The following is a 22,806-nucleotide window of genomic DNA, read 5'->3' as shown; positions in this document are numbered from 1 at the left end:
TACTTTGTAGCTATTTCTAATGCCACAGTGAGTATATTTCTATAGATCTGTTGTTGAGGTAATAATGTTCAAACATGAAAAGCAGTTAACAGTTGTATTCATTTGACATGTTTGAAGAAATTGCAGTGAGACCACAAGATTCCACTAAACGGGGGAAACGCTTCTAAGAAAAGTATTCCTTGAATTTCTCTCTTATAGCTCATTATAATACAAAACAAAAACAGTATTCTAAGAACAAACCTATTCCCCTAAGTGACTGAAGAACACTACTGAAGCCAAGCTCCAGTCCAGACAATTGGATGTCATGTCACTTAGATTTGTCAACCCGTTTCTATTTAGTCAGGGCAAAAAGCGCTATCACAAATTCCTTGAGTGTTTATTAGTATGTTTAAATATCAAAAAGCCAGCAATCCTTTATTCCATGTACAGAGAACAGTGGGTTTGCAGTCACAGTTTTAACAGAAAGTGAAAAACCTACTTGAGGGGAAAACGTATAATCATAATAATAAAAAAAACATGAACAAATTAAAGCACTTTTTTATGTATGAACACTTGACAAATTAAATCTTCTGACTTTCACCCAACATACATCCACTTCAAGCATAGCTAATGTGGAGTTGTTTTCCCTCAATGTCCAAGAAGCCCAGTTCCTACAGAACAAAAAGGAGGATTAGCTCACCATGCAACCAAGAAAACACTTAATAGTATTCATATTTTTCATTTGTTATGATTAGCACAACTCAACTGTATCAAAAAGCACTAAAATGAATGAATATTACATTTAGAAAAACGTATACAAACACAAAGTAGTATCATGTTTTAACCCATTCTGGGTGGGCACCCATTTTGGTGTTGGCATCATGTTATGCTTTATCTATTGAAAAATAGCAGATCTACAAGCTCATATCGCGCCACCGAGTGGCGCGATACGAGCTTGTAGGTCTGCTATTTTTGAAAAAAATCGAAGAACGACTGACATTTTTAGAATCTGATCTCAGGTCAGAATGGGTTAATCAGACCAGTGTGTGTCCAGTGGAAACCTCGTATGAATCTGATCTCAGGTCAGAATGGGTTAACAGTACACTCACCTTTAAATCCCTCTTCAGGCATACCAACTGAAAAAGAGCACCAAAAGACCACTCAATATCAGAATGAATACATTATGTATCCACTTTCTGCAACAAGAAAATATCTAATTCTTATGCCAGAATTACTGCCACTACTTACCCTGATAAACGTCGTCCATTGCGCTATAATCTGCTATTGGTTCATCAGCCTGCATGACGAAAACATTTAAAATCACACTGGCCCAATTATAAATGTGGTTTAATATCTATATTCCCAGTAATGCCATCGTATGAGCTCTGTATTATAGAAGTTCATATTAATAATACCTTCACATATGGCTTTTTGATAATGCCATATGGAAAATGGTGTTGAAGATGCACACAGACAATTTCAGTTACCTGTAGCTAGGTCTTAGATCATGGTAATAATTCAAGATATTTACAAGGTAGCTGGTGGACAAAATGTAAAAATGTTGACCTGTGTTGTGAGAAGTACAAGTACTTACTAAATTAAAAGCAGCAAATTAGTTACTCTAAGGAGGTGATGTAAAAAAAAAAGTACTAACATGATTTAGAGCAGGAGTGTCAAACTCATTTCAGGTCATGGGCCAGTCTCAGTAATCAGTTGTAGATTGCTGTGTGTTAGTTACTTGTTCTCATGTTTGTGTTAAGGTTCTTCTTGAACACTGATGTGTTGTTTGGATAGATGCTATAAATACATTGTTTCAAAGCAAACAAAAAGGTAGGAGCGCACACCAAAAGTAGGGAGGTGCTGACCACGGGAGACAAACTTTAAAATAGAAAGGAGAGGTCGCACAGCTCGTAGTCACTATGCCAAAAATACTTTTTATTGGGTTACCAACGTTTCGACAAACAAGTTGCCTTCTTCAGGTTTGTTTGTTGACTAGAGTTAATGCTTACTCTACTTAATTTCACACTTCTAAGTTGCGCTGGATAAGAGTGTCTCAAAATTGTAACAATGACAGTCAAATTGGGTTTTGATATTCCATACATGCCTGTAATTGGTTTAAATAGTGAGCGGAACTATTTCTCACAAAACATGAACATGTCATGAACATCCAATCAACCCCAAATTGAAATGGCATGTTGAGGGGATTATAGAGCATTCATCCAAAAGCACTTTCCCTTCTACCCATATAAGCTGCCACAATGTTTGTTGCTATGCTGTGGCAAAGCAGAAGTAACACCCTATAACTGGATATTTAACTGGAATGGAAACTGGTTGTGCACATACCTTTAGACAGATGATGCTCTCAGGAATAACCCCAAGGCTGCCTAGTGTGGCCGAGTCATCGGTTAGACATTGTCCATTGATTGATAGATTCTGGTCAAACGGAGCCACTGAGAAGGCATGCATGATCTATAGGACAACAAGCATAGACAATAAGTATTATCTTAATTACCGTGGAGAGGACATTATGCATAAATACAGTGTTGGGACAACCCTGCTCTATGCTAAGAATCATGAGCATGTTTAACCCATTCTGACCGGGCACCCATTTTGGTGTTGGCATCATGTTGTGCTTTAGCTATTGAAAAATAGCAGATCTACAAGCTCATATCGCGCCACCGAGTGGCGCGATACGAGCTTGTAGGTCTGCTATTTTTGAAAAATCAAAGACACTTTTAGAATCTGATCTCAGGTCAGAATGGGTTAATAATGAAACTGTCAGGATGTAATAGACATTTTTAGAATCTGATCTCAGGTCAGAATGGGTTAAAAACATCCAGCAATATGGCAAAAAGTATGCTTTTGTTTGACTCATGGAATCATTTATTTAAGCATACAGAAATTGATGGGGTCATAAGCACCCAATTTCCAATTTTCCATGTTCACAGTCCCGTTTAATGCTGTGGGTACCATGATCAATGAACCTTCAACTCAAATAAACACATAAGGGAGGGCCCCCATGGATTGATTACTTTCTCTGTCGTGTTTGACACGGAAGCACAGCATTGTTATGAATGGATTGTTCCATTTATACTTTTATTTCTATGGATGCAACTATGCCAAGCTCACAGGTCAGGTCACTTTGGGCATTCACCTGTATTTTGAGCTCCTTCAGGGTCTGATTGGCAGATACAATAAGTGCTTTCTCTCCTCGTAGTTTCCTGTGCCGCGTACTTCTCCTGATGCCTCCCGTCTTGACAGCGTTGGTCGTGGGGGCGGGACCTGGCGCAAAACTTGTAGGTCCGTCATCAAGCTTTAGACGCTTCGCCATGTCCTCTGACTGGAGAAGATTAAGTCAGGTGAGCAGGGAGTAAGGCTAGCATTGGGCAATGCAAGAATCAAAACCTAGACATAGAAAGGTAATGGAAGGAAGGGACGCGAGTCATGTGACTCGACGCCGGGGATGCGCCATATACCGGCGCACTTCCTCCCTCACTGCGATACAGGTCAGTCCAATGAATTGCAGCAGCGAACCGTTCTATGTCTATTGTTGCTATGGTGGCAGTCTTACCTGGCTGAAATCAGGGTCTCTTTCTCCATCAACCTTTGGGCCCGGGGGCTCATCCCTCTCCTCCTCTACCTCTGAGCCGCTAGCATTCTGCTCCGAAGCACCCTCCTTCAGCAACTAGACAACAGACAGGGAAACAGAACATTAGACTTTATATCGCTTTGTAGTATTCAGTGGGAAGAGAGGATAGAGGTAGAGAGTGGGAGCAAAGGGAAAGTATATAAGAATATAGAAAACAGGTTAAATAGAACAATTAAATATATATTAGCACAGATTATGTACATGATGATTTATAATGTCAGCATCATATGCAGGTGTGTACATGTCATTTGAAACATAAATAAATGTATATAGCATCTTTCTAAACAGAAGTCACAAAGAGCTCACAGTGAAATTACACATTAAAACAAATCACAATAAAAAGGATGCAAATAGAAAATGAAACGGCTAAAGCTGATACAGAAATTCAACATGAAAAGATGGGGATTTTAAGAATAGAAAAGGGAGGTTATATAAATGCTTTACAAAAAATGCTTTTCTGAACATATTTATACTGTATGTCCACTTGTCGAATACACTTGGGTAGGGCATTCCAGATTTCTGGAGCTCGAGCGAAGATTGTTTACAAGGAGAGTTTTGGAGACCTCTAAAGCCCAAACCACACCAAAGGGTCGGGATAAAGAAAATTCTAAGGTAAACCACACCAATGCAACTCATTGAGTTGCAAGGAGTTGCATTGGTGTGGTTGACCTTCAAAAAACGTTTTGTCCTCCTGACCCAACCCTTTGGTGTGGTTTGGGCTTAAGAGAGCCCCATCTGATGCCCAAGTTTTATTGGGCGATTTTGATCACTTTTAAGACGCTTTTCCGCAGCTACTTTGTGACTCGTCCCATGTTGCTGGGTAATCGAGTCTCCAATGGATTGCTATTAGGGATGTCAGGGGTTAACCGGTTAACCGGTTAGCCGACCGTTAAGAAACATCCGGATATTTTTATCAGCTTTAACGGTTAATTTGCATAATAATAAATGCGTGTTCTGATCTTAAATCCCTTTATTTTAGATCGTTTTTAGTAATAGTACAACATAAACATTACAGAGACTGTAGTTGTCACTGTACAATACTTTAAAACAGTTGTCATGTTGTATGTCTCTAAATGTTTGTATGTCTTTAAATGTTTTGATGAATTGAACAATGTGGACCCTGTTGTAAACAAGTGTAATGCTTAATTGGGTCGTCCACTCACAGTTGACAGTCTTTGTATTGAGTTTGTGCTTAAAATGTACTGTAAATTCTACAAACTGTTAATAAATATTTCAATCAATCAATCAAACACATGCCTAAAATTGCTATTTGCGCCGCCCAGCTTGTCGCACTCCAGGCTGCATGAACAGCGCTCGGGCTCTGTTTTCTGCCCCCTCAATGTCCCCGTTCTCTGTTGTACTTCAATGGCTAGTTGGCTACAAGTTACAACGGTAGCTTTGCGGTAGTCAAAATGTAAGCGAGTGACAGCGAGACGAGATGAACACATGTCGACCGTATCAATGCAGAGACCTACATTATTAAATCCATTATTGGCCATTTGGCCTGGAGGGAGAACGTTTACAGCCGCCGCTGCCCTCCTATCCGTCTCCACACTGGCACGGCTTACGGCTATCAAAAGTTAGCCATGTGCTATCGATGTTTGAGGGTTTTCTCGTCAGCGAAAAGTCAACAAACGGAACACGGTGACATGCATGCTGATCTTCCTTAATAATCAAAAAAGGCTTAGCCCATGCGTCCAGTGGCTTTATAGGTATAGGTTGCTCGGATCTGGACTGGATTTATTTGTTTTGTTGGACTAGAACCGGCGGACCTCTGTACTGTAGACGCGCAGATGCATCATGCAGATGCGATGCGTTGTTTATTGATGATTAAGCCAGAAGCCTACAACAATTTATTTATATTGTTAAATGTTGCTTTTTTGTTTGTCTTTTATAAAAGGAGCATAAATAAATGTATGCCATTCGTCTACCAACTTTAATTATGTAGCCTATACATGCATATTACATTTGGGGTAGCCTATTAAAAAAAGAAAAAAATCAACCACTATCGTAACCGGTTGGGAAACTATCCGTTACTGACATCCCTAATTGCTATGGACAATGGTGGCAGGCTGTGAGTGGAGCTGTTTTTCTTCCTTGTTATTACTGGCGATTCTGGAATATTTTCTGACATTAGGACATTTTAAGGCACACGTTCGTGCAATGGTGAAAAACACCAGCAGGTTGATTACTTGATGAATCCGGCAATAAATGTGTTAAAAACCACCTCAGACAGATTTCTACATACCGTTATATGATAAATGATCATATTAGTAAAACATAATTCAATCAGTCTAAACATTACCAAGACTAATTTGGATTACTTTGGTATATGAAAACTCATATTGCCCCTTACCCTCTTGTCATCGATGATTTTGCGAATGTAGATGGTGGCCTGGGCATACTCTCGGAGGTCTCTCTGCTGTTGGAAGAGGAAGCCCTCTCGACACTCCCAGCACAGCTCTAGATGCGCATCCACAAACGAAAATAAACTATTTTATATAGCGTGTGATGAAGCGGGAAAACATCCATAACAAAAGGCATACGAAACGTCTGATAGTGTGAGCCGTTCCCATATCTTACCAGGTTGCGTGCTGTACTGTGTTGTGGTATCAGTGGGTGTGGACAGACAAGAGCGGTGAATGGAGATTGGTTGGTCCACTATGAAGAGTTTGCTGATCATCTCCCATTCACTGGGCCAGAGCAGAGCTATACTGTGCAGTAAGAACATCACAACATGAAACCAATATTCAAAGAACAAAAGCAACACTAGAAATACAAGTAAGCGTTCAAACAGTGACATCTACAGTCCAGGTGGTTGCTCATAGATGCAGAGACTACTGGGTAAGCACATTGTCCGACAGATTATCACTAATAGTACATAATATAACCTAAACTGCTAAAGATAAAACGAGGGATAATGAATAGTGACACTATCATTATCAACAAATGAACTGCCTTCACACGATGTCTTGCTCTCCCGAGTCTGTAAAAGTACCTATATGCTGTATCTCAAGAACCGTAATAGATACAGACATGCGCTCGGTACCAAAATATCCACAATACCCAACTTTATATTCACAATACATTTATGGGGCTTAAATTTTGAGTTATAAAGGAAAAAACACATTTCTGGACAGACATCTTGGATATTGGGGCCGCCATCTTGGATTTTTGCGTGGCTAACAGTATTTTTTGAGAGTGGGATTTCAAGAGTATATGTACCAAATGTCATGCTTTTTATCACCATTTGAACGATTCTTGCTATATTTTGCAATCATCTGCTGCACTACTGTAGATGATTGATAAAGACTGCATTGCTATTCATTACCACGCTTGTTACAAGGCTACTTAATAAAAACATTTATAAATGGACAAAATGTTAACAGAACAATACCATCGTTTTTTTCATTATTAAATTGCTTAGATTGAAGAAAAGTCCATTATATTATGCCGGGTGTGTCCAGCGCAATATTGTTGGCTCGCAAAACTCCGGCACAAAGTGTTGATCAAATAAAAATCTATATTCTATTACTGCACTGCCTATTTCGCGCCTCAAATGTTTTTTGAGTGTATGGTTTAGCTGTAAGTTTGTGTTGGATTGTCTCACTTGAAGTGGTCTGTGCCACCCCAATAAAGCGTCGCAGTCCCTCCCCCTTTCAGAACGACGAGTGGCCCAGGAAATGATACTCCATTCATTATCTCCATAGGCTTTTCAAAAAGTATTTATTTAAAGACGGTTACGCCGCGGACAAAGCCAACTCGGATCGTGACAAATCATGACAATAAACACAATGTTTTAGACCAAACAAAGAATTTGAAAGTAGAAAAAAACGGCAGGTTACAACACTTTTTTGTTTTGTTTTTCTTCTTAGTAATTATTTGTTTGGTCCAAAATATTGTGTTTGTGATGATGATTTGTCACGACTCGAGTTGGCTTCGTACGACGCTTAAAATGTCTTTAAATAAATACGTTTTGAAAAGCCTATGGAGAAAATGAATGGAGAATCATTTCCTGGGCCACTCGTCGTTCTGAAAGGGGGCGGGACTACGACGCTCTATTAACCCGAGGACTGTGTCTGTGAAGAACATAGAGCCTGCCATATGACCTGGTGTGTGTTTGTGTAATTAGGGGTGGAAGAAGCAAAGTGTAAACAAACGTATTTATCCTTTCAGCTGCAAAAGTGAAAGCAATCAATGATGCGCTGACGGCAGCACGGCCGTATACTGGGAGGGTGTTGGGGTGAGGAGATTCTAGTTCAGAACACTCACTGTTGGGCATCTCCATGGACCAGGGAGTCATAGGTGAACATGAATCCTCCGTGTGGACAGAGCAGCACACTGTTGCCAACATTCGATACTGGAGAAGACTTTGTAGGTCGTCTACAAAACGCAGAGAAAAAAACACAGCCTACTTACATGAGAGACCACAAGATTCAGCAACCAATGGTGAAAACACAGATATGAAAGGTATGAAAGGTATCTATGTACAGGGTTTTACTACAGGTCTATAATGATTTCAGACCCATACGTAGCTGATGCTGAGTGAAGACAAACCTTACCGTATAAATTTCCGCCACTCGTCCACAAAAAACAGAGAGACTATGTAAAGTACATCAGTTTCCTGAAACGAGAAAGAAGCCCAGAATTTCAGACTGCATCTAAAACAACTAGACATCAGTACAAATGGAACCTCTCAGACTGAAATTAAAACTTTGAGAACCACTGAATCACTGGTATTGTATATATTTTATAGCAGACGTCAAATACACATACAAACTCTGACAGTGTGATAAAAAACGGTTCCAGAAATGGCTACTAATACGATGGAACCGATTCCAGTTCTTCAAACTCAGAACAGGGTCTGAAAAGGAACCGGTTCCATGTCCCAACCCTACAGTTTGTCTCTGAGCTGGATGGTACAGTACAGTACCTGAGGCCACTTGGTGAGTGTGGGCCGGTTCTTCTCTTGAAAAAGGTTGGGTAGTTGATTCTTCTGTTCCATGGCCATCATCTTACTGACGGCCTCGTTGTCCTTCTCCTCCTGCTCCAACCTCTGCATAGGACATGACAACAGAGAAACCTTAAAGGGGATATTTCACTTTAGTTTCAAACATGTTTGGGGTCATTTTAACCACTTGTCCACTTGAGTCCACTTGGGATTTTGTGAACACCCCCCAGACAGTTTTAAAGTTGCTTGATGCAATTACTCCCATAGAGTTATAAGACTGCTCCCCGACGCTGGATCTGCTATTTTTGAGTCTCCTCCCACCGAGTGGTTAAGAAACTGTTGGACGACCAAAAATACTAGCTGGGGTTCCTGTGTTGCGTTACATTGAAATCGGTGACTATGAATTCGGTTTTGACGGAAGCAACAGCTGTACCTATTTGAAATAGTCTTGCACAGGGCCCTGCAAGTTGTAAGCTCCACTAAATGCCATTGTTAATCCAGGCCTGCAAAGTTGTACAACATCAGATGGGTCTAAAAATGTAAATATGCACAGAGATCAGGTAAAATCGGAAGCCTTGTGTTCCAAGACGATACATGCAGCCTTTATTTGCATTTAAACCCACCAGACACTCAGAACAGGGCTCTTGCTCTTGGGTAAACTCTGGGGCTTTGGGGAAGTAAGCTCTCAGCTTGGTCCACACCTCCGACGACACCAGTCTTCGATCAGCGTCTAGGATACTCAGACCCGCTGGAAAAGGAATAAGCACACACACAATTGTTGATCTCAAGACTAACATACTTTGTGTGCAAATGCCAGATAGAGAGAAAAGAATAATACCATGACTACATAGGATGTCCTCATTAAATGTCTTCATCTCGTCCTGGTTGCCTTCTGGGAGGTCTGGGCCATACTCTACAGAGAAACAATAACTACAGATGTAAGAATCCATCAAAAGAGGCACATTTGTCAGTCAGTTTCAGTCAGGACAGAGGACATCACCAGGTCATCACAGGTTACTCCTCAGGTAATCATATGCAAGTCTTCAGTCCACTTAAAATGTGAGACTTTTAACTATGGAAAACTAGTGTTGAGATAGTTTGGAATAAGACAAGCCATTATAATCATTACCGGCGTCTCATTGCTATGTTCTTATATTTTCTGAGTGCCCCATCCAGATCTTTGACACTAGCCGATCGGTTACGATTTATAAATACTAGGTCACAGATCAGATCTTGGCAGAATGTTTGTCCGTTTTCTTAATAATATCAAGCTGACATGACATGATTGATGGATTTTTCAGGAATTCAAGCTGTGACTGGTACGGGTGGAAATGACTGAAATCCATTGTACAATACAGGCACTCGTACTGTATGTTGTTTTCAGTAATATAACAGTTCAGATGGGATTATTTGTGAAGCTGGGAATCTTTGCCGATTCACCAGCTATTCCTATGGGCTGGGGCAGTGTCTGTCAGTGGGTAGTTGTTTAACAATTATATTTGGAGAACAAAAAGGAGGGAAATTAATTAACTAATATACATTTATTTCAAACAAAAACATCCACTGAACTTTGTCAGAGCATAATAAAAAATGAAGCAAAGTTTGTGGTCTGGCTTTGTGAAGGCTATGTTCACATTATTTTGATTTTAGGATACTACCCATAAACTAGTAGGATCATGGGCTTGATCTTTCAACATTTGGAAGGTTTTTGAACCATAGAAATAAGCAAAGCTACTAAATGTATAAAGCAGTGGTTTTCAACCAGTGGTCCTTGAGGGGGTTCCAGGTGGTCCCCAGCTAAATTATGGAGAGTTGGTAACCAAATGGACCCTTATTAGATCTTTTAACTCTTGAGTGTAAAATGAAACCAAATGGACCCGTATGGGTCCATTTGGTTTCATTTTACATTAATTTTATTTTACATTCATTTTACATTACATAACATCTGCATTACTTAATTTACAAGAAGTCTACACAATTAGAGAATGTAAAATAATTGTATTTTGATCAACAGTTCAAATCAATACAGCATGGATTGGAATTGTGGACAAGATCTTATCCGACGATAACAACTTTTTCAGTTTTTGGTCTGTGAGGCAAAATGTAATGGTGGTCCCGTGGCTCAAATGCCAAATGAATAAATAGTGGGCCTTGATATGAAACGGGTTGAAAACCACTGGTATAAAGTATAGAGGGTTCATCTCTCTACCGCTACTGCTGGTGCTGTGTGGTCCCTGTCCGTTGGTCTGTCCATTGTGCTTTGTCTCCTGTTCATCCTCCTCCAACTGCTCCAGAGCCAGCTGACGCCAGCTGCGCAGGGATGATTTCCCTACCCAGTAACCCTCATCACTGGCACGCGCACGCACACAGACGGACAGACAGACAGACAGACACACAAACGCACACACAGTATGACTGTCGGCTGCAAAACTGTTGTGCTATACATTCGATTGCAGAAGCACCATGTGCAGTAGCATTTTGAAATCAAAGGTAGCATTAGAGAGAAAGTTCACCCCCAAAATGACTTTTTATCCATCCCATTCGGGAACCCCTTTTGGTGTTTTGACCTTTCTGGATGGGAACCCGTTTTGGGGTTCTTGTTGCTATGTACAGTATGTAGAAGCATAACGTTTTTGTAATTTCTTTTGAATAAATATTTGAAGTTTTTCAGAATCGGCATCAGTCGTAAATAGGTTAATCTTTCGTTTATTTACCCCATGGAGCCTTGAATTCATGGGGATTTTTATGTTTTTGTCGCAATCCTATCCTAAGCCAATAATTTGATGACTAGCAGAGTCTCCATTGACTCCACTGGTCATCAAATTATAGGATTTGGGATGGGACAAAAACATCTCCATGAATTCAATGCTTCATGGGATGTGTAATTGATAGAACAAAAAATGGCCAGAACATTTTTTCCGTGAACTATCCCTTTAAGCATTTTCAAAATGTTAAAAGGATATTTCACTTTCAAAAGGTTTGGGCCATCTACTCAGGCTTATGTGAACACCTCAAACAGCAGAGGTAGTTCCAATGACTAGTCTGAAGTACTGCTCCCGCTTGATTCAGTATTTAGATATTTGATATTAATTTTAGCTGCCCCGCCCACATCCTATACAAACCCTATATAAACCCATTATAACTTTAAACACCATTTTAACCATGATAGATTCATCGAAATCACCCATCTTTTTTTCTGTTGACTGATATTGTCCTTCTAATACGTGAGGGGCCGTGTTTTTTCATTTATTCTTAGTAATTATTTTGAAGAAGAACCTCCTCCATGAAGAGGCCAGAGCAGACTAAATCACAAAAACGAATTATTACAAATAAATGAAAACAGTAAATGAAAAAACACGGACTACTCGTATTTAGGGTTGGGATTCGTTAGGATTTTAACGGTTCCGGATCCTTCCCGGATCCCTCTTAACGGTTCCGGTTCCTAACGGTTCCCTTAACGGATCCTAATATTATTTTTTTCCCCGTTTTTCTGACATAGATTATGCTTATATTATAACTAACCTAACCAAGTACATAATAAACACAAATTAATTAATTAAATTATTGAAAATGCACTTTACAATTATGAGGTGGCACTATTATTTAAATTTCACCACCACCACCACCAGCAGCAGCTATAGGCACCACAACAATATCATTGTTGCAATTTGTACTGTATATTGCAATTTGTACTGTATATTAAATATACAGTACACAATAATGATATTGTTGTAGTGACAAATGTTGTCTTTAATGTTCAAATTAATTTAATATGAAGGACCCCTTACCCTAATGGAAACAAGCCATAGTGCTTTCTTGGATTATAGCAGACCTTGTATTGAACTGTAGGCTACGTTCCTGTGCTTTTGTTCTGCAAATTGTTTATAAAGTAATCAATCTATGGCGGTATATGCACCTAAACGCTGGGCTCTCAACAGCCACGCAATTAATTTAGAGCCAAATTAAAAGCACGTTAGTAGTTTTTATTTTCCATTACGTTACTAGCCTGGGGAAAGTAAACCAGCCTTGCATCAGATCGTCCCCCGCTGGCTGTGGTGGAGCTGCGGGGAGAGCAGGCACGGCTTTCCGCATGGCTCTCAAACGCGATGTGTAGGCATATTGATTTTGAGATGTTTCCTCTATGTTCACGTGGTACAAGTTGCAACAACCTTTGCTAGCAACTCTCGCATTTATTGCACTTTGCATGCTCACTGCTCAGCCTCAGTCATTTCCCTCTCTGTTAACCACACTTTGGCGACATACTGTCCCACTCGCTCCACAGCGGTCGCTGAATGCACAGAACAGTGGGCGTATCCTCCCCGACCCCACTCACTCATGTAGGTGGGGTGACGTCACCCCAGGCTCTGCTTGCATGCAGGCACAGACACAGCGGAGCTAAATGACAACTGATGAGATCCGTTTGGGGAACCGTTAATAAAAAAACGATGGAACCGGCTCCGGATCCGCAATGTCGGAACCGGGTCTGAAATGGACCCGGTTCCGAATCCCAACCCTACTCGTATTAGAAGGACAATATCAGTCACCAGAAAAAAGTTCGGGTGTTTTCGATGAATCTATCATGGTTAAAAAAAAATGAGTTTGAAGTAATAATGTAATATAACTTAATAATAGTATAGGAAGCGGCAGGGCAGCTAAAATGAATATCAAATTACTGAATCAAGTAACTTTTGAAAGTGAAATATCCCTTTAAGCTTGTCGCAGGATTGTTATAAATGATATGATTTCAAACCACAACCACATTTACTGTATGGTTTGGTTAGAAAGTTACAGGGACAAGCAGGAAATAAAGTGGACAGAAATAAGTACAGGCCACAATGATGGGAAGACAAGACAATCAATCACATACACAATGAGCATAATCGTCTACTAGTATAATGCAGACAAGTCAAGGTTTTTTTTTTCCTTTGTGTGCTACAACAAACATTCAGGCCTCAAGTACAACATTGTACCTTTGAGTGCGTTTGACCAGGTTGGACACTTCCCTGAAGTCCTCATTGAGCTGGTTCTTTAGTCTGAGTACCCTGCACCGTTGGCCCACACACTCATTACACAATGACGAGGCTGGACAGGCGGACATGGACACACAAACAGACACACACACGCAAATTAATGCCAATATGCTGTTGAGTTACACCCATTTCCAATTAATAATATGAATTGTGAATTGTGAACAATAAATGTGTGAAATGTGGTGCAATGTGAGGTGATGGGGAGAGATTTTATAGCAACGATACGTCCGGAAAGACCGGAAGGGAATAGTTGTTTGTATACAGGCAAGATGGCAGAGAGCGGCAGTAATATAGTTGTGTAATGAACAGACAAAAGTTGTCTTATTACGAATTAACATATTCGGCTGGTTCATAGATGTGACAGTACTAGCTTAGTACTATGTTAGAAGAGACTCTGGCATATTCTAATTCAAAACAATGAGTTTGTCCGTCTCTAGTCTAGCTCAGCAGGGTTGAAGTTGAGTCACTGAACAAAGAGAAATTAAAAATGTAATGGCATTTATTTTATAAATAACGATAGAGCAAACCTTGTAACATGACTTACCGTCCAGCCTGGGACCTCCACTGTAGCGATCGTAAAGAAGCTGGGCAGCCGGCAGGGAGACCCTCTTGGCCTCGCCCACTTTGTCGGGGTGCAGTTTGCCGTGAGAGCACAGGAATAAGGAATTATTGATCTCCTTGGTGGCCGTGGAGTCGTCTAGCCACTTCTTCAACCACTCCAGAGGAACAAATTCATATGGTTGGCCTGGAGGAACGAGAGGGGGACATCTGAAACATAGGAAAAAAGATAACCTGCACAGCCACAGATGCCCAAGAGTAAGACCTGCCAAATTAAAAGACATTAAACAACCTCACCCTAGCACAATTAGACTGGAATAGTAGGTATTCCATTACAGTTACACAATGATGGTAAATGGTGCATTAACATAGCGTCTTTATCCAAGGCTCTTTACATAGATTCACCCTTTCACACACACACACACACACACACACACACACATTCATACACTGATGACAGTGGAAACCATGCAAGGCACCAACCAGCACATCAGGAGCAATTATGGGTTCAGCGTCTTGCTCAAGGACATTTCGACACTAACTCTGGGGGAGCCCGGGTTCGAACTGGCAACCTTGCGGTTACCATCCATCCAGCCACTCTACCCCTGAGCCGCCGCCCAATGATGCTGTTGGGCTTATGAAAACTTGCATAACTTAAAGCACCACATAAAAATAAAATCCAACATTTCTATGGGCAGAAGCCATGATTTGAGGTGCAACAGAATCTATTTTGACAGGTACTGTAGTCACTGCAAGGATTGTCACTTTTAATTAACTGATAGTCTCCGAGGCATGTTTGATAACATAATAATTGTAACAGGACATAATTAGGCTAGGGGGAGTCAGGGAACGTCTAGGGAACGTCTTTACCGACCGTCTTGTGCAGGTAAAAGCTCGTAGAGCTCCTTCACCTCCTCGTGTTTGGCCTTGCCCTTGTCCACGCTCTGCTTCCTCATCTCAGACATCTCAATGCACCACTCCTCAAACTTGTGGTTGTCTCGGTCCACCAGCCTTTGCAGGAAATCTTGGAGGGTAACGAGGAGATACAAAGGAAGGTGTCATGAAAAGAGACTACTATTTCTGATTTAAGCCAAAGTTATATTTGGTTGAGCAATGCATTGTGAGATCTGCTCATTTCAGTGCGCCACACCAGTGCACAGTAAATCAGGCTTAATGGGTTTCTACATTAAAATGTTACCTACATAAACAAATGAACTGAGCTACCTAGCTAAATAAATGGGGAGTGTGCCCAGTCTGCTCACATTTCAAACAAAGGGAATAAACATTACAGGCCATCATGAGCCCTCACCTGGTACCTCGACAACATCTGCAGTGGTGTCTGTGTCTGTGTTCTGCTCCTCTACGATCTTGTATACGAGCATGTAGGCATTCCTTGAGCAGTGGTAGCCTTTACTACATTTGGGTTTTCGTGTCTGGGATTTCACCGTCTCCGCTAGAGAAGATAAATTCCAGGAAGAAAAGAGGATATTGGTTGGAGAAACCGTACTGCAATCACTTCAAGACTTCGCACTGTAGGGCAGATGGGGATAAGATATGGATAAGTGTAACTTAAAACCACAATGTTCGAACAGGATTCCTAGATTCGTTTTCCTATTCAAATGACCATACAGTTTGTTGACCTTGGCTTTGTGTCTTGCTGAGTTTTTAAGTCTTTGCTCTACCAATGGTCAACATACATTTATATCATGAATATTTAGCAGACAGACTGGGCCATAGTAGCAGTAGAGAAATAGTTGACATGTAGAGAAAAGGTTGAAAATGCTGGAAGATCTCTAACAATGTGCCGCAGTCTGCACGTATTAATAGTGGGTGAAATTATTTTCCGTACAAGCTTCCACAAATTGATAGGATTAAGGTTCAAATGACAATTTGAACCTTAATCCTATCAATTTGAGACAGTGCGAAGTCTTGACAATTTGAACCTTAATCCTATCAATTTGTGCCATGTCAAACTCACTAATGTCCTCTTCAATTCCCAGCTGGAGCTTCTTCCCCTCCATCTTTTCAATCTCCTCGTCATTGAACTTGTACCAGTCGCTGGTGCGCGCGTCCTTCACATGGGCGATGTAGTGGCCAGAGTAGGCGCTCACTCCGCGATGGATCAGCACAGCACTCAGCTCATACGTACACTTCTGGTCTGGGGGAAATTATAATGTGATACAGATAAATAGCCCTATTATGTCACAGAAAATACTATTCAAGTTCAATATGCTGTAATGTAACAAGACTCTGTCATCATACTGATGAGGTCATTATTGATGAAGTTAGTTAATATGGAGGGAGGGAAGATCAGAGATATGTGAAAATGTATGGGGATGTACCTCCTTGACCTACTAGCAGTGTGAACAAGACATTTGGTGCTGGATCTGTCCAGCAGCTCACTACATTAGCCATGGACATCTGTCCATGCTCCTCTAGATGGCGACTGTGACACTGACCATATTTTTCTCTCGTCATACCACCCGACCCCCAAATATGATGGACGTCATGTGAATACTATCAATTTTGAGTGTCATCCTTGTATAGATACCTTCTTTTCCATCCACGAAAGGACCCATGTCCAGCAGCTCTGGGAAACTGATAAATGTGTTGAGCTTCTTTTTGTGGCCCGTTTGTCTGTTTGAAAGGACAATACGATGAAGTAGTAGCACAAGTTAAGCTGTTTTTTGTTTTGTTTTGTTTACAGATTCGACAGACCACAGAGCCGTGGCTAACCTGTCAAAGACAAAGCGCATGAGCTGTAGGTTGAGAGTGCTTGGGAGGCTATGGAGTTTGATGCGCCTGGTGGCATTCTGTTTGCTCTGACAGCTCTCGCAGAAGTATCGATTGTCCCCGTCCAGCTTCTCCTCCTGGGTGGGGGACATAACACCATTAGTTAATATTTGATAATGATATACGACGAGTACATCCGAGACATTTGACAGATCATTCTGTGATCTGTCTAGATTCTGACAGATTCTGACCTTACTGTACATTTACTAATTAATTCTACATTTTCAGACTCGATGTGTCAATTTGGATGACTGGAATTTTAACAATAACAAAAAGTAAGTTAGAAAACAATGACTGTGTGTGATAATGATTTGGATATCAAGTATGTAACAGTAAAGTATGCAACACCCTGTTACAAGTCACATATATGCATATATGTATTGTGTAACATTTGCATAATGACACTTCAATCTAATATGTTTTACCTTGAGGAACTCAGTCACACATTCTGTGAGATTCTTGTGACCCTGGATGTTAAGCTCCAGCTCATAAAATCTGGACGGCAGTGCAGATTCTCGGCTGCACTGGTTACACCTGGGGTACAAAAGACACATCAAATACATTCAAACAAGTCTTTAAAATAATGGTCAATGCTTTGGACACAACCTAAAGTCTTTATACTCAAGCCTGCAAGCCTTAAACCTGCAAATTGTAACATTTGTCCTTCCCAGGATTAGCACACAGGTCTCCCACACAGGAGATTACATTTCTATCTGTGAGCTAAAACAGCCCGTTTGGGCAAGGGAGTTATTTGGGTTTATATTAGTTCATGGACAACGTTCTGATGTCTCCTTTGATATGAAAGCCTTTAACTGGAGGTGTTATTAAAGGGACATTTCACCATTGGAAGAAACTGCAGTCACTAAATGTTAATAGTATTTGTAGTAGATTACAGTAGCACAATTTTACATTTGCACCCTGTGGCCAGAAAAATAATTAAGTTTGACTAGGGTTTGACTGGATTGCTGAATTCCTACAATGACCATAATGCTTTGGTGCACTGCCCCTCCTTGTGGAGAATGGAGGCTGTGTGGAAGTTTGTAGTCCAGGAAGGAAGTGAGACCACATTTTCATGACAAAGTTTGGTCATGAACATGGCGCCATGACGAAAATATCTAAAAAACATTAGACACAAAAGTGTTTATTGTGTCCTATACATCATTAAAATAAGATCTGGTTGCAAAAAGTGTGAAGCGGCCCTTTAATGTGAGGCTGATGGTGAGCCAGAGGATGCGTGAAACTCCTCACAAACATTTTTAAGCGGCATTGTGGTTATAAGACATAAGGCGTAACAATTAAGTTGAGGGCCGACTAATAGATGTACATATGTATGAAAGGTTGCATGTTCTTACATAGTTACATAGGAGAACTGTCCACAGAACTGCTGCTGGATGACACCCTGCAGGCTAGGGTCCTTCTGTTTGGACAGAGTGTCCTCCAACAGAGACAGGAAGAGTTTGGAGAACTCTTGGGCATCCTGCAAATTAAACACAACACTGCGATGACTGGGCTGGCAGGAAATAAGAGCACAGTAGTAAAAAACGAGCAGTCAGTCTGTATATGCAGTTTACCAGGTGCATGGCTCACGAAGATTCACAGTAAGACCACTCCGATGTTCTTCTGGTACTTTTAATTCATAGCCGGACAAACATAGCAAACATGGTCGCGTTTTGGTGTCAAGCCTCAGCTTGACGCCGAAACGCATGGAAATAAGAGCAGCTACTGTAATATAGAAAGGTGCTTACATCTGTTATTGTTAAAGGCATAGTTACTTTGCCCCATGTTTAAAACTATATATTTTGCCCATCATGTCCCTCATTCTGTATTTTCACTCACTTTCTGTTTTGATGACCAAAACAAATAATATCGTGAGAGGGTAGTAGTAGTAGTTTGTTTCAATAGGTAAACACAACCACACTACTGCAGTGGTTGATAACTGCTGGTATAGAGGGAAAGTGGATATATACAGTGTGTGTGTGTGTGTATATATATATATATATATATATATATATATATATATATATATATATATATATATATATACTGTTTTGTAATGTAAACACATGGCAAAGTTACATACTTACTTTGCCTTTAATAAAGAGGGCATTTAAAACAATAAAACCAGAATAAGACGTTGATTAGAAATGCTGTTTTATACTGTATCTGCACTTGTCTTGTTCTATATTTTATCTGTGAACTTATCTATGTTCATTTTAAAGATAAAAACTAAAAAGAGGCAGACTTTAGCTAAATGCTCACCTGCTGTTGTCCCGTGTCCAGTCCCAGTGCCTTGACCAGCCCCGACGGGTCAATGTACCGTCTGTTGCTGTTCTGCAGTAGTGCAAATAGATACTGGAGGTGCTCTGAGATCGACTCGGGCTCATAGTCTGAAACACATTTACACTATTAATTTATTTCTGTCAAGAAACAATGACATATTGCATTTTTATATTTTTCCCAGAATTCCCACAGCACTCGTCAGCCATGGACATACAGTACAAGGCACATGCGCGAGACAAAGTTATTGTCCATGAAAAAACTCCAAACATCCAATGATGAACAGGGCATGCGTAGGACTAACTACAATCATCCATGGATGAACACTGCAGTTCAGCCTCAGTTGGGGCGACCTCCAAGGCAATGGTAGGACATTTAAAGACTCCTACAGTTTGGACAGGGTTGAAAAGGTGTTCCGAATCCGTATGTAGAAAAACTGGAAGGGATAGTGTGCTCCTACACATGGTTTACACCCTCCCAGTGAAAGTTTCATCGCCAGGTGAAAAATCAGGAGATATGTACTGTGGTTGTCTACACCTTCCCCAAGACCAACAAGTAGCGGCTGACCCTGACACCGACAGGGGCTATACAGTACATGGGTGTTATTGGCAAAAAAAAAAAAAAAAAGGAAAAAAGTAAAACAGCACGGAGGTTGTGGGTTCGAAACTTCTAATCCACCGTGGTGCATCCGGCTTTGTCGAGCGTCTACTCTACACAAACACAATTGGCCCGTGTCCGGAGGAGGGAAGCTGGGCGGAGAGGGTGCACATTGGTCATTGCACATACTCCTACTACAGGCTGGGGTGGCACCTGTCAGCAGGGACTGTTGGACGGGAGGGAGGAGTTGGACGAGGGCTATACGGCCTCCTGGTGGGGGCTCCTTACTGGCAGGTGAGTCAGTAGGATACGACAGCATTGAATTGGCATCACGACTATTTGGGGATGGGGGCTAAATAATAACAATAAATAAAGTTGCCATGTCTCGCATAAGTGTCTGTGATATAAAATTTTCCTTACCCGAGTCGTCATTGTGCTCCTGTGCTCGAGAACTGTGACACAGGTAGAGGCTCCTGCGTAACTCCAGATTGTGGAACCACACCTGCAGGAATGTGTTGACGTAGCATGTTGCACCCAAATTGGTCAGACCCACAAAGGTGTTCTGATAGAGACAGGTGGATAGACAAGTCAGTTGTTTATTTTTCCAATACCCCCAGTTCAAACTCCCTTCTACATAAAAAAATAGTACTCCTCCTTTATTAACTACTTAATCACTATATAATATCATGCAACTAATGGCATAGTATCCACAAGCTCCCAACACGCGACATGATTCACATCGCTTGTAGATCTGCTTTTATTATTATTTAGCATGCAATGACATGCCCAAAATATAGGGACCACGCACAAGTTGAAAGTTGTTCAAATTGTTTATAACACTGTCAAGACCATCTTGTTACCTACCTTTGAATTGAATCCCAAACCAATGCTCAAGAAACCCTGAAGTGAGTAATCTTGGCAACGACACAACTGTTGCTAGACTTGATCAGGCTACCATTTCCATCATTTGGGACAGAGGTCAGGTGAGGCAGATAGAACATAATTACCATATCTCTACGCTCCGAATTTGGGTCATCGATGTTGTGGAAAGCATTCTCATCGATCTCTCCAAGCCATGCCTGTTCACCAATACCTACAAGGCAGTTAGGGTTTCCCTTGCAATTCCTCCTGCAAGATAGAGCAATGACTGATTCTAAACGCTGACATATAACATCATATCTATGCTGTTTGACGTAATGGAATTAATCCACAAAGTTCTGGGGCTTAATTTAAGAAAAACCCCTACCGACTTTGCTGTGTGGACAAGAGTTTAACATTAGAATTGTATGTTTTCGAGTGTTGTGAATGGATGGATGCATGTTATTATTAAATACAGTGTAAACACATCATCACACCAGACACACCTGCATGTTCCTCTCTTGCAGGCCGGTAAATTGACACGATATGCCAGCTCTATGTGTTCCTGGCCGATGTCCTCCGGCCTCACGGTTTCAACCCAACGCCAAGCCGCTTTCTCCAGCTGTAAACGCGGCGCCATGGTCCAATTAGGACAATCCTGCAGCTCAGTATGGGGAGCCGGGCGGAAGAAGGTCGTGGATCTAACGGCCTGTTTTCCACATATGCTAATAGGCTAACTGTGGCTAGCAATGAATGATGACCAACTTAACTGCAGCCCATGTAGCCGCTATGCTTAGGTAATCAATAATAATAAATATCACAGGTCCAAACGTCTCTTTAACAATACTCCACGTCTACATAGGAACACGAAACAGATCGAAGCAAGACTACAAGCAAGAGGCATTTTATCTACCGCGTTAGCTACACATTTAGCCTGACCCGGCAAGCTATGCTAACGTTAGCCAGTCCCCTTTCCTAGTGCATCATTAACGTTAGTCAGCACTGCGCACCATTTGGTCAACGTGGAGCGTAGTCGAACCGTGTGCGTGCAGTAATATTTATATATATGTATATATATATATTTATTTTTTACATTTTATTGATAGTTTATTTTAGATTTAGCGCCCTTGCGTCAGTTTATAAATAAATTATTTCCTTGGTTCAAAAGCAACACGACGTACGCTGTTGACGTTTGCAACGTCACGAATGTTGTGACTGGAAGGTGTCTCTCCCTCCTCCCCCCTCCAGGCCCGAGTGCTGTCTGCAGTCATGAAAGTTTATAGTTAGAGAAATTCAAAATCCAGCCGTCTGCTGCCCAGCCTCTCCCACCCCTCACTGGGGAAAATTCTTCTTGTATTCATGGCGTAGGCCCACGACATCCAGTATTGAATTGATTTGATCATTTTTTATAGGTAAAGAAACGTTGAATATGTATGTGTTTGGTTCCAAAACACCCCAGAGAATTACCTGCAGGAAAGTGAAGGCTCGTTTGATAAATATTAAGAACAATCAAAGCATTGATGTCCATTTATTGGAATTTGGAAACACCCAAGTGGAGCTCTTCTATGATTAAAGCGCCAAACGGAAAGATAAGGAGGGACTTGGAAGCAAAAGGAATGCTTGTGGACATTGAAGTGATGCACATCAGCGTCGGAGAGGAACAGGCACTGTCAGATCAGTTACGCAACCTTTGCGAAATCGAATCCCTTGGAATCCACATGAAAGAAATGCATTCTGAGAAGGAAGACATGGCAGTGTATCCCAAACCCGGATATCCCAAGCCGTGCATATCCAGGCTTCCCAAGCCGTGCCTATTCCCACTAAGCTGAGGAAGAAATGCCACTTGACAGTTTTCAAATCAGCCTCATGGTGGCGCTACAACAGGCCAAGTTGCGTCTCACACACACACACACACACACACACACACACACACACACACACACACACACACACACACACACACACACACACACACACACACACACACACACACACACACACACACACACAAACAAACATGTTTAAATTACTCCTAAACATTTTGCCAAACATCACACACTCTCCTATCCTCCTGGTGGAGACCTGTGCCCAGAAGGGCACTTTTTCTAGTTCAT

General features: G+C 41.2%; 1 protein-coding gene across 4 annotated transcripts; it reads right to left on the bottom strand.

Moving 5' to 3' along the window:
* Nucleotides 1–359: 359 nt before the first annotated feature.
* usp48 (ubiquitin specific peptidase 48) lies at nt 360–21,870 on the bottom strand. 4 transcript variants are annotated; one of them, XM_083771896.1, is made up of 27 exons: nt 21,199–21,870; nt 20,842–20,962; nt 20,255–20,396; nt 19,220–19,347; nt 18,313–18,437; nt 17,386–17,494; nt 16,904–17,037; nt 16,719–16,804; nt 16,146–16,325; nt 15,477–15,620; nt 15,042–15,191; nt 14,154–14,354; nt 13,550–13,661; nt 10,789–10,928; nt 9,418–9,492; nt 9,203–9,327; nt 8,562–8,684; nt 8,191–8,252; nt 7,901–8,011; nt 6,212–6,342; nt 5,985–6,091; nt 3,551–3,664; nt 3,134–3,319; nt 2,323–2,448; nt 1,228–1,276; nt 1,089–1,115; nt 360–650 (listed from the first exon to the last, which is right to left on the bottom strand). In XM_083771896.1, exons 1-27 carry the CDS (start codon nt 21,330–21,332, stop codon nt 628–630), a joined length of 3,165 nt encoding a protein of 1,054 aa, XP_083628022.1. In that variant the 5' UTR covers nt 21,333–21,870; the 3' UTR covers nt 360–627. The 4 variants fall into 4 exon arrangements, 3 of the variants coding, with proteins under 3 accessions (XP_083628022.1, XP_083628023.1, XP_083628024.1); XM_083771897.1 differs by lacking the exons at nt 19,220–19,347; nt 20,255–20,396; nt 20,842–20,962; nt 21,199–21,870 and adding an exon at nt 18,532–18,588; XR_014569672.1 differs by lacking the exons at nt 360–650; nt 1,089–1,115; nt 1,228–1,276; ... (1 more) ...; nt 3,134–3,319; nt 3,551–3,664 and having other exon boundaries at nt 6,212–6,337.
* Between the last annotated feature and the right edge of the window lie 936 nt (nt 21,871–22,806).

Source organism: Protomyctophum parallelum (genome assembly GCF_964188405.1).
Source record: "Protomyctophum parallelum genome assembly, chromosome: 8".
NCBI lineage: Eukaryota > Metazoa > Chordata > Actinopteri > Myctophiformes > Myctophidae > Protomyctophum > Protomyctophum parallelum.
Note: the sequence above shows the minus strand (reverse complement) of the source record. Positions and strands in the feature narration are given on the sequence as shown.